This window comes from Kogia breviceps, chromosome 1, assembly GCF_026419965.1.
Source record: "Kogia breviceps isolate mKogBre1 chromosome 1, mKogBre1 haplotype 1, whole genome shotgun sequence".
Taxonomy (NCBI): domain Eukaryota; kingdom Metazoa; phylum Chordata; class Mammalia; order Artiodactyla; family Physeteridae; genus Kogia; species Kogia breviceps.
In genome coordinates, this window is record NC_081310.1 from 113,199,229 (window position 1) to 113,211,324 (window position 12,096).

The 12,096-nt window shown below is 37.3% G+C and overlaps 1 protein-coding gene across 3 annotated transcripts in view; it reads right to left on the bottom strand.

Moving 5' to 3' along the window:
• Positions 1–369: 369 nt before the first annotated feature.
• The window catches only part of LOC131765262 (mitochondrial adenyl nucleotide antiporter SLC25A24), a 51,087-nt gene continuing 39,360 nt past the window's right edge, over positions 370–12,096 (bottom strand). For all 3 annotated transcript variants that reach the window (XM_059078738.2, XM_059078747.2, XM_067041071.1), the window contains 3 exons: positions 11,477–11,644; positions 4,049–4,199; positions 370–2,779 (listed from right to left, as the gene is read on the bottom strand). In XM_059078738.2, coding sequence (XP_058934721.1) covers positions 2,595–2,779; positions 4,049–4,199; positions 11,477–11,644 — 504 coding nt within the window. In that variant the 3' untranslated portion in view covers positions 370–2,594. The remainder of the gene's footprint in view (positions 2,780–4,048; positions 4,200–11,476; positions 11,645–12,096) is intronic.

Consider the following 12,096-nt stretch of genomic DNA (forward strand, 5'->3'; position numbering starts at 1 on the left):
ACCCGTAAACTTACTTAGCTTTTGTTTCCCACAACTTCAAGACAAACTGGTACTCCACCAAGATGTGGCCAAGGAGCCCTGTGACTTTGGACTCTCCTTGGCACTATGAGCCCCAGGGGTATCGCCCTAAATGGTAAATGTGGAATTTGGACATCACGAAAAACATCATCTTATACCGAAATATATGACAGAGGTAATAACTGTTATGGCTGTTCAGAAAAGGCCAAAATATTTGTAAAGACTACAGTGAGCCTTATTCAGTAATACTATACAGACTATTCAAACTGCTGCCAGTGATATAAGCTGCATGACACAGCCATTTTTTTGCCTTAGTTACACTATTTTTTAAAATGAGGAAACAAGACATTTCAAAAACAAACATATATGTATATTTTTTTTTTTTTTTTTTTTTTTTTTTTTTTTTTTTTTTTTTTTTTTTGCGGTACGCGGGCCTCCCACCGTCGCGGCCTCTCCCGTTGCGGAGCACAGGCTCCGGACGCGCAGGCTCAGCGGCCATGGCCCACGGGCCCAGCCGCTCCGCGGCACGTGGGATCCCCCCAATCCGGGGCACGAACCCGCGTCCTCTGCATCGGCAGGCGGACTCCCAACCACTGCGCCACCAGGGAAGCCCCCATATATGTATTTTTAATATAAACAGAAAGTAAATATGCAGTAATGCCAGAAATAAACTATCTTCAACTCCGGGCTCTTTTCAAAAGATACAAGATACACAGATAAATCACATTCATTCCTTACAAATGTTAAAGAGCAAACAATTTAAATTCATAATGAACAATGAATATTTTTCAGTAGCTTGAAATTTTACTCATTCCATAATTTTACAAGTGAAAAAAGAGCTAATCATGTACCTTAATATTGTCATTTATGTATTACTCAAAAGTACAAACACCCTGAAGATAGAGTCCCATTCTTATCATATGTATTATAAAAATACTGAGACATTTATCAGGTATAATTAAAATAATGAAAACTATATGTTAGGATATGTTTCACAAACACAAGTCCAACATTTCTCTCTGGTTCAGAAAATATGAGAGGTAGGTTCAAATAAAATAAATGCCTATTATGTCACTAGATTTCCATTAAAATGTTGGCAATTTATAACAAATTACTAGAAATAAAACTTGAGTTTAAGAACTAAATTGAATATGGGGATATATGTATATGTATAGCTGATTCACTTTGTTATAAAACAGAAATTAACACACCATTGTAAAGCAATTATACTCCAATAAAGATGTTAAAAAAAAAAGAACTAAATTGAAAAGTGATAAGAATAACTTCAACTAATAAATATTTTTCTAAGTCCTAATCACACAAATCAGAAAAGATAGCTGATTACAAAAAATGGCTTCAGTAAAATAAAAACATGCTATCAATATTATAAATCAAATTTTCTATATCATAATGTGTTTCGAAGCTGGGGGCAAGAGAAAATATGAATGTACATGTTTGTAAATTGTGCCTTTCATTTATAGTACAAAATATATAAAATTAATATATACTACTATTAATATATACTATTCTTCTAGCTTTGTGCTGCCCAAATTGAGAATTGCAGGGTCAAATAAATTAAAAGTGAGGGGGAAATGAGAATACCATTCACCCATGATCAACCTACTTCATGTGATTAAGAAATTTCAGATAACCAAGAATGGTCCCCAGAAGCCTTCCTGATTAAAATGGAAGTCTGATTCAAGTAGGAAACAAAGGACAAAGAGAAGAGAGATGCTCTTCAGAAACTGATACAAGTAAAAGGGCTTTGTTTCCTGGTACAATAAACAGAATTTTTCAAATAAGTTGCCTTGTATTGATAATTTAACAGTAATATACTGACAATCAGTGTGTCATCCTGGGAACCAAATAACAGTACAAGAAAAATGGAGATGTGCTCACTGAAATAAGTATTATTTTATCACTCTTCCTTACACAAAACTCATATGAGTGGACTAGGGTATTCACATGCCTTGAAGTTCTGGCGCTTATGTTCATTCTTATTCAGCTTAAAAAAAGAATATAGATCTTATACCTATTTGGCTGCTGTAAGATTATGTTTTCATGCAATGTTTCTCCATGAATGGTCCTACAAGGAAATTTTAAGAAGTTTATAAAGACATTCAAAATATATAAACAATTTAAGTTTCTAGGTTTTCTAATCATTTTGTTTTTAAGAAAAAGTTATTTAAGTAAAAAGGAACTGGCATAAACTTGAGCCAACCAAAATAAAGATCAAAGATTTATAATTCACACAAAGCAAATTTAATTCAAGCAAGTACATTTTTTTCAGATTTAGGATTCCAGGCAGAGATTTGTAGAAAGGACTAATAAGAAAAAATATAATTTTATTGCCTTTTCAAAACTGTATGATCTTATCAAAACAATGATTTTTAGCATTTCTGAATGTATAAAATTGAGTCCAAATGTTTGAAGTTACCACTGATATGCTCTTCCCTTTTGTGAAAAAAAAATACAGCTTCTTTTTGCCATGGACTTGTTGCAGTTCTAGGAGAAAAGGTCACTCTGGAGATGGTTGAAAGTTTCAATAATCATGCTAAAGCAAAAAACTCAGCATGTCACTTCTGAGTTACTCCTAAAGTTTGTCTCATATTTTCATAAACCACATAACTGATGCCTACAGCAGGGAGCACCTTCATAAAGTTTGGGGTGATGCCTCTGTAAAGTCCTGGTATTCCTTCTTTAGAAATTATTCGTCGAAAGAGCCCAACCATGTTCAGCTGTGGGGTTCCTTCTACCATGGCTAGAAAATTAAAAAAGAAACCAGGCTAATTTAATATTCATGCATGTTTTATTAGGACTATGCAATTATGATTCAGAATGATTTTCTAGAACGAACAGAATAAAAGGATAAAATTTATTCCAAGGGGCCCAAGAAAGTGGCCCCTTATATGATTCTCCCTGTATGGCACCTAACAGTGAATGCCCTGATTATAACAAATATGAGTGATTACTCTGTGTTAGATAGTGAGTTAATTACTTTATATACCAATCCTCTAAGGTAAGTGTTATTATACCCATTTAATAAGTAAGGAATTGGAGGTTTAGAAAGATAGAGAAACTTGTCCCAACACACTTAGCTATCAAGTGGGAGAGCTGAAAGCTGATGGTCTTTCTCCTTTGTAAATGGAATGAAAACTGCACAGAGTTGAAAGAATCAGTAGCAACATATGTAAAGCAGTTGGCATCTGTCAAATTCTCAGTAAATGGTGGCTGGAGTTGTTTGTTATTAAGGGACCTACAACTTCTGAACTGTGATTCCTCCCCACTGTGACACTGTCTCCTCGACTTTGATTACACAGCGCTCTCCTGGCTCTCCTGCCGTCTGATTTAGTATTCTCTTTTCTTATGATTTGCTGGCTTTTATTGCTCTGCTAAAGTAGTATTCATTCTGTGCCTTTCTTTCATTTTCTGCTTTATCCCTGGCCAATCTCACCCACTACCGTTTCTTTAAACAGTACTCCCTGAGCATCGAGACGCCTCTATCCCCGATCTCTCTTCCAAGTACCAACCTCCCTCCCCCAACCAAGCAGTCAATCATTAATTAACCAGTACTTCCAATGTAGATGATCTGTAAATACAAATGTAAAAAGTGGACTGCATGGCAAATGCAAGTTTTACTTTTTGGAACTTTCTGGAGTTTGGGAGTCTTTTTCCTGAATATTTTCGATTGACGGTTGAATCCATGGATGCAGAGCCCACGAATATGAAGGGCCAACTGTACTCTTAAAACATGCATTCTCAACTGGAGCATGAAAATCTTACTCTGTGCATAAACCACAGATATACCATACAATATATGCACAGAGTATCCGTGGTATTAAAATTTCATGAAGAGGAACTGATTTGGAAAAGAATTTCTAAAAAGCTTCCTTAGGGAGGCAATAATGCAAAAAAGGTTGAGAAATACTATCTTAAAACCACACTCTACTGTCTCAGTGGAACCTGAAGTTCCAAAAGCATGTTACTGATGCAGTACTTTATCAGTGTCATCCTTTTATCCAAAACTCACCTTGAGCCTGCATGCGTGTTCTCACCAAAGCCAAGGGGTAGCTGGCCAGCTGGCCACAGGTGCTGGATAAGGCACCACATCCCAGCAGCACCATGACTCCAGGGTTTACAGAGTCTTTGGCAAAATTATCTAGCCAATAGGACTTCAAGAGCTGCCAGAGAAACAGAAAAGAAGAAAAATAATAAACTAACTTTACAACTGCTTTCACTCAATGTGAACGTTCTCACAGCTACTCTCATCCTTATGAGACAGGATACATTTCTGCAAGATTGGGCGGCACAGCCACTGTAAGAAGCAGCAGCTCTGTAGAGAGGTGGGGAAGCCACAGCGGATTCAAAACATGAGAGGTGTGACTGGGTGCCTATCTTCTTCTAACTAAATGTGAAGATCAACAGCACACCAGACTAGGATCTAAACAACATTTCCTATGGTGCTTATCAATGAAAATAATATAATACTACAAACTGCATCTAATTTTGTACTTTACACATATGTTATTTCATTCAGTCCTTCTACAAAAGCTCTGAGGTTGAGCTATTCTTCTGATGTTAGAAATGAGGAAAATTAGTCTCAGTGGGGTTTTCTAAACAAGGGTGCTGAATCAAGTATATGGATCCTCAGGCCATGCTTCTTCCCTATTATCCTAGGTCTTTGTATTTCCATTAGAAGGAAATTAATTGAGAGAAATGTATAATCTACTTTTTAAATAAAAAATATCTGAAGTATTAAAATATATGCTAATATGTGGGGGAAATTATATACTAGTTTAAATATTTTAAGATAAAATTTAACTGCATACTTGGACCTTACAATTATATAACAAGAATATCTCTATAAATTCAAAAACAAAGATTATATTTAAGTATCTTATTTAAGGTCCATTTAGTACTGTAATATGACAAGAAATAAAGTCAATAAGGCTAAAGACAACCATGTCTGAACTACAAAAATGAGAAAAGAGAAGTGATTCACTAGAAACTAAGCAACTATTTACACTATTAATACCAGAATGGTGGTGGGGGAGGTAGGAAAATGCACTTTTAAAACAATTATTTTAAAATCCTATAAAATATATATGATCTTATAAGTCCTCTCTGTGTGTCCCATAATCATTTTCTTCTACATCCTAGGATCCATTATCATTCCTTGCCTCTCAGATCTCACTATATATATTTTTTACTTATTTATTTTATTTATTTTTGTCTCCCCCTCTTTATTGGCTTTGTACCCCTCAATTTATAGATATTCTCAAAATTCCATCATCTTATGAAGGTTCTCTGGCAACCTCAAGGTCATAACAGTGGGGTCCTGATCCAATAGGATTAGTGTCTTTATAAGAAGAAATACCAGAGAATTCACTCCTCACTCAACTCTCCCTCCCTCTCCCTCCAGGAACATAGCAAGAAGGCAGCTGTCTGCAAGCCAGTAAGAGAGCTTCACCACAAACCAAATCAGCCAGAACCCTGATCTTGGACTTCTAGCCTCCAGAACTGTGAAAAAGTAAATTTCTTTTGTTTAACCCTCCCAGTCTCTGGTATTTTGTTATGGTAGCCCAAACATACTAATAAACTCCCCAGAGCAAACTGCATATTCAATATAATCCCTATTCAAATTTCAATGACTTTGTTTGAAGAAATAGAAAAAAAATTCAAATAGAATCTTAAGGGACCCCACCTAACCAAAGTAACCTTGAAAAAGAACAAAGTTGGAGACCTCACACTTCCTGATTTCAATGTATATTACAAAACAGCAGCAATCAAGATAGTGTGGTGCTGGCATAAAGACAGATAAATAGAATAATGGAACAAAATAGAGAGCTCAGAAATAAATTCTTGAATACAAGGGTGCATGTTCTTCAACAAAGGTGCCGAGACACCACACTGGGCAAAGGACAGTCTTTTCAACAAATGGTGCTGGGGGGACTTCCCTGGCAGTCCAGTGGTTAAGACTCTGTACTTCCACTGCAGAGGGCATGGGTTCGATCCCTGGTCGGGGAACTAAGATCCCACATGCTGTGCAGTGGGGCCAAAAATTTAAAAAAAAAAAAAAAAAAAAGGTGCTGGGAAAACTGGATACCCACACGCAAAAGAATAAAGTTGGATCCTTATCTTACAACATATACAAAAAAGTAACTCAAAGTAAATTCAGGGCCAAAACAGAAGACCTAATACTAAAAAATTCCTTGGAGAAAACACAGGATAAAAGCTTTAGGACCTTGGCTTTGGCAACAATTTCTTGGACATGATACCAAAAGCACAGGCAAAAAAGCAAAAATAGACAAATGGATTTCATCACCTTAAAAACTTCTGTGAAGCAAAGAAAACAACCAACAGAGTGAAAAGGTAACCTATGGAATGGGAGAATATATTTGTAAACCATATATCTGATAAGGAGTTAATATCTAAAATATATAAATAACTCCTACAATTAAACAACAATAAAAAATAACCTAATTAAAAAATGGGCAAAGGACTTGAATAGACATTTCTCCAAAGAAGACAAATAAGTGGACAACAAGTGTATGAAAAGATGCTTAGCATCACTTATCATCAGAGAAATGCAAGTCAAAAGCACAATGAGATACTGTCTCACACCTGTTAGGATGGGCACTATCAAAAAACAAAAACCAGAAACTAAAAAATATTAACAAGGATGCAGAAAAACGCACTGTTAGTGGGAATGAAAAGTGGTGCAGCTTCTTTAGAAAACAGTTTGTTCCTCAAAAAGCTCAACACAGAATTACCATATGGCCCAGCAATTTTGTATACGGATAGGTATACACCCAAAGGAACTGAAAGCAGAGACTTGAAGAGAGATCAATACTTGTATCCCTTTTTCCCAAGAGGAGAAAGTATCCTTGAAGTTAATTCAACCCCTCAACAACTGATGGCATTCCAAGCTCCTCAACCCTATCAGCAGTTTTTGCCCTTAAGACAAGCTTGGAAGGTAACATAAACTTAAAACTCAAAAAAGTCCCTGAGAGACTCGGCAAAATCCACAACCCACGTTGGGCAGGTTCATTTGGCTCCCTCAGTTAAAATTCAAATTGACTGCGGTCAGCCTCTTCCTAACATTAAACAATATTCTTTAAATCTTGAGACCTTAGCAAGAATCAAACCAATCATAGAGGAATACGAAACACAACACCTCATAGTCCCCTACGCTAGTCTCTGTAATACACACATTCTCCTCATTAAGAAACCCCACAGAGGAGAATGGAGATTTGTCCAAGATTTAAGGGCTATTAATAACATTGTCATCAATCATCATCCAGTTGCCCTTAACCCTCATACCCTTTTTTTTTTTTTTCCTCATACCCTTTTAATGGCAATACCTACAGAGAATAAATTTTTCACTATAAATGACCTCTGTAGCACCTTTTTCAGCATCTCTGTGGATTGTGAAAGTCAAATTTTATTTGCTTTCATGTGGGAAGGACAATACACCTGGACTGTCATGCCACAAGTCTAGACTAAAAGCCCTTCCTACTTTTCACAGATCCTAAAAGCAGATTTAGCAGGTGTCATTTTTCTGTTAAGTGCCCATCCTTTTCAATAGGTTGATGACCTTCTTTGCTCCTCTTCCAACAGGGCAAGTGAGCAAGATAGCATCCATCTCCCCAAGCTGTTGGCAACTAAAGGTCATAAAGGTCTCTAAAGAGAAATTACAACTTGTTCAAACACAGTTCAAATACCTAGGACCCTTGATCTCGGATTAAGGACTCCTTTAAGACCCTAATAGGATTCAAAGTGTCTTAAATTTCCCATAGCCACAGACCAAAAGACAACTTTAAAGATATTTCGGGCTGACTGGATACTACAGAAACTGGATACTTAATTTTTTAGTTGCCCAGCCTCTCAAAGCTTAAAGACCAAATCCTTTAGAGTGGGAAGAAAATGTCTTTAGGGCTCCAGAACCTGAAAAGTGGACTTTGCAGTCCCCTGCTTTAGGACATACTAACTAATTATTAGCTTCCCCTTTTCCACTTCATGTACAAAAGAAGAGAAATGGCTTAGGAGCGCTTACTCAAAGGCACAGAGGTCAACACCAACCCCTTGGATATTACACTCAACAATCAGACCTGTTGCCAGAGGCCTTCCTCCAGCATGAGAGCTATTTCAGCAGCAATAGCCCTTACAGCATCAACTGAGGAAATAGTTATGGGCTCTCCACTCACCATCTATGTTCCCCCATGTGGTAGAAGGCTTGCACAATTCTCATCACACTCAACACCTTCCTGCAAGCTGTCTTACCCCACATGAAACATCATTACTAACTTCTCACATAGCCCTTTCCCACTACAACAACTTCAACACTGCAACCCTTCTCCCTTTAGTGACAAAACTCCTCATGACTGTCTGACCCTGACTGATCAGTTATTAACCCTTAGAGCTGACTTACAAGAAACCCCTGTTGCTAACATTGAGATTTCATGTCTTACTGATGGTTCTTGTTTGAAAAATGGCAAAGGAAAATATTGTACTGGGTATGCAATCATCTGCTCCTTTGAAGTAACTGAGGCAGCTCCACTGCTGACCTCTACTTCAGCCCAGCAGGCAGAACTCCATGGTTTAACTAGAGATTGCACCCTAGCAGAAGGTAAAACAGTGAATACCTATACAGATTGTCACTTTGCCTTTAGGGTAGTTGATGACTTTGGCATGCTTTAGAAACCAAGAGAATTCTTAACCTCAGGGGGAAGCCAGATTAAGAATAAAAATTGGGTCAATAAATTGTTGGAATCAATCCAACTGCCATCTGTCCTAGCCATCATTAGGGTACCTGGGCATCCAAAATTAAATTCAGATGAAAACAAAAGAAATAACTTGGCTAATCAGGCCATGACAACTGCCTTACAAGCCACCAAATCTCCTAGGAGTCATTTCCTGTGCCTCCCTGTTGCCCAATGGTCTAAACCTGTAACACTGACTCCCTGAAATAACCACTGGAAATTAAAAATTCCCCCCAACATGGGATATGACTTTCTGGGACAGGTCCATCCCAGCAATGTGAGACAAAGAAATCTGTAAGTTGATTGGCAATGCTTTTAGAGAATGATCTTGATCAAAAGGGGGATATGTGACATGAAGATGGAGTCACTTACGTCAAGGGGTTTTAAAATGAAGCTGGAAGGCCATTCAAGAGGTGGACCTTATGCCTGTCTCACCAGGTGGAACCATAAACGTGTGAACTGGGCCACACCACAGACAGTGCAAGGACTCTGCAAGAACACCTGCAACTTGTCACAGTAATGAACTCTTACCTCCCTCTAATGATAGCCTTAGCAATCAATCATGTTTAGCCAACTAGGTTCTGCCTTCAGCTCCAACTAAAATTCTTTGTAATGCAAACCTCCCTTCTTTGCCATAAAAAACCCCTTTTACTCCCTCGTAGACACTGTTCAGATTGATACCCAAATCTGTGTGAACCGAATTACAATTCTTTGATCCCAAATAAATGTGTTGTGTTTGATTATTGCCTCCTAGATTTCTTCAGGTTGACAAGTACAAGTAATGAATCTGTACTACCCACATCAGTCTCTTGGTTTTATCAATGTTAAATTTTAACAAACCAAAGAAAATGTGCAATTTTTGCTTATTTCTCTCTCCACAAAAAAATCCCTAATATCATCTGCTAAGCTGAACAACTGTATCTGTAATAACCTTTTTTAAAAATTGAAGTACAGTTAATTTACAATGTTTTATTAGCTTCAGGTATACAGCAAAGTGATTCAGTTATACATTCTTGTTTTCAGATTCTTTACCATTATAGGTTATTACAAGACATTGAATATAGTTCCCTGTGCTCTACAGTAGGTCCTTGTTATTTATCTATTTTATACATAGTGGTATGTATATGTTAACCCCAAACTCCTAATTTATCCCTCCCACTCCCACTATCCCCTCTGGCAACTATAAGTTTGTTTTCTATGTCTGTGAGTCTATTTCTGTTTTGTAAATAAGTTCATTTATATAATTTTTTTAGGTTCCACATATAAGTGATATCATATGATTGTCTTTCTGTCTTTCACATAATATGATAATCTCTAGTTCTACACATGTTGCTGCAAATAGCATTATTTCATCCTTTTTTATGGCTGAGTAATATTCCATTGTGTATAAATACATCTTCTTTATCCATTCATCTGTTGATGGACACTTAGGTTAACTTCCATGTCTTAGCTATTGCAAACAGTGCTGCTATGAACACTGGGGTGCATGTATCTTTTCAAATTAGAGTTTGCTCCAGATATAACCCAGGAATGGGATTTCTGGATCATATGGCAGTTCTATTTTAATTTGGCAAGGAACCTCACTACTGTTCTCCATAGTGGCTGTGCCAATTTACTTTCCCACCAACAGTGCAGAAGGGTTCCCTTTTCTCCACACCATTATTATTCCTTTTCTCCACAGCAATTATTATTTGTAGACTTTTAATGATGGCCATTCTGACTGGTGTGAGGTGATACCTCATTATAATTTTGATGTGCATTTCTCTAGTATTTAGCGATATCGAGCATCTTTTCATGTGCCTGTTGGCCATCTGTATGTCTTCTTTGGAGAAATGTCTATTTAGGACTTCTACCCATTTTTTGATTGGGTTGTTCCTTTGATATTAAGCTATTTGTGTATTTTGGAAATTAATCCCTTATTGGTAGCATCATTTGCAAATATTTTATCCCAGTCTGTAGGTTGTCTTTTTTTTTTTTTTTTTTTTTTTTTTTTTTGTGGTACGCGGGCCTCTCACTGTTGTGGCCTCTCCCATTGCGGAGCACAGGCTCCGGACGCACAGGCTCAGCGGCCATGGCTCACGGGCCCAGCCGCTCCGCGGCATGTGGGATCTTCCCGGACCGGGGCACGAACCCGTGTCCCCTGCATCGGCAGGCGGATTCTCAACCACTGCGCCACCAGGGAAGCCCTGTAGGTTGTCTTTTTGTTTATGGTTTCCTTTGTTGTGCAAAAGATTTCAAGTTTAATTAGGTCCCACTTGTTTATTTTTGTTTTTATTTCCATTACTCTCAGAAATGGGTCCAAAAAAATATTGCTGTGATTTATGTCAAAGAGTGTTCTGCCTATGTTTTCCTCTAGGAGTTTTATAGTATCCAGTCATACATTTAGGTCTTTAATCTATTTTGATTTTATTTGTGTATATGGTGCTAGAGAAGTGAACAACTATATCTGAATGTGAGAGTATTCTCTTCATTAATAAAAATAATTAACAAGGAAATTTAATACAAAAGTGACCACAGGCATATGGGGTCTCACATTCAAGGAACTTGAAAAGAAAGATAAAAGAACACACCCCTGAATCTACTTCTGGTCACAAACTCTTTCCTGGTACATATGTATCTCTCTATATAAAGTCAAATTCTAACAATGAGAACAATTTAGCTATATTTTCAGATTGAAAAGATTGCTACAAACTCACCTCATACACAGCAAGATCTATACCTGCATAAGGTATGATGCCTAATAAATTGGGAACGTAACCTTTGTAAAAAGCTCCCATGCCTTCATGTTTCAAAATCTTCTTGGCACAATCAAACATCCCATAGTATTGTCCAGTTTTGCCTACAGCCAGCCTGGTTTTCAGAACCTGGTTATGAAAGAATATAACAAATATTATTATTCCCATCAACGCTATCATCACAGAATTCAAAAGAAGTAACTTTACAAAGAACAAATATCTAGTATATATTGTCTCTCAAATGATTGTCTAGTTTGTTGATGTGTTCTCTCTCACATATTATCTCTCTTAAGGGTCTAAGACCAGAGCCAAGAAGATCCCTTTTGCTGTAAAGATTATCTGAATTAGGGCAGTAGCAGAGGAAATAGAGAGAAGATAATCTATTGACATCTTAACAAAATTGTGATGAATTAGATATGGAGGGTGGGGGAAATGGTAGTGTAAAGGATGATCCCAGTGTTTCTAGCTTGGAGCTCGGGATGGGGCCAGCAGAGAAGAGGGAAGGTGATGCTATTAACTGAGATGGAGGATATAAGAGGAAGCCTAGGTATTGAATTAGGATATTTTTTGAGGGGTGTGTG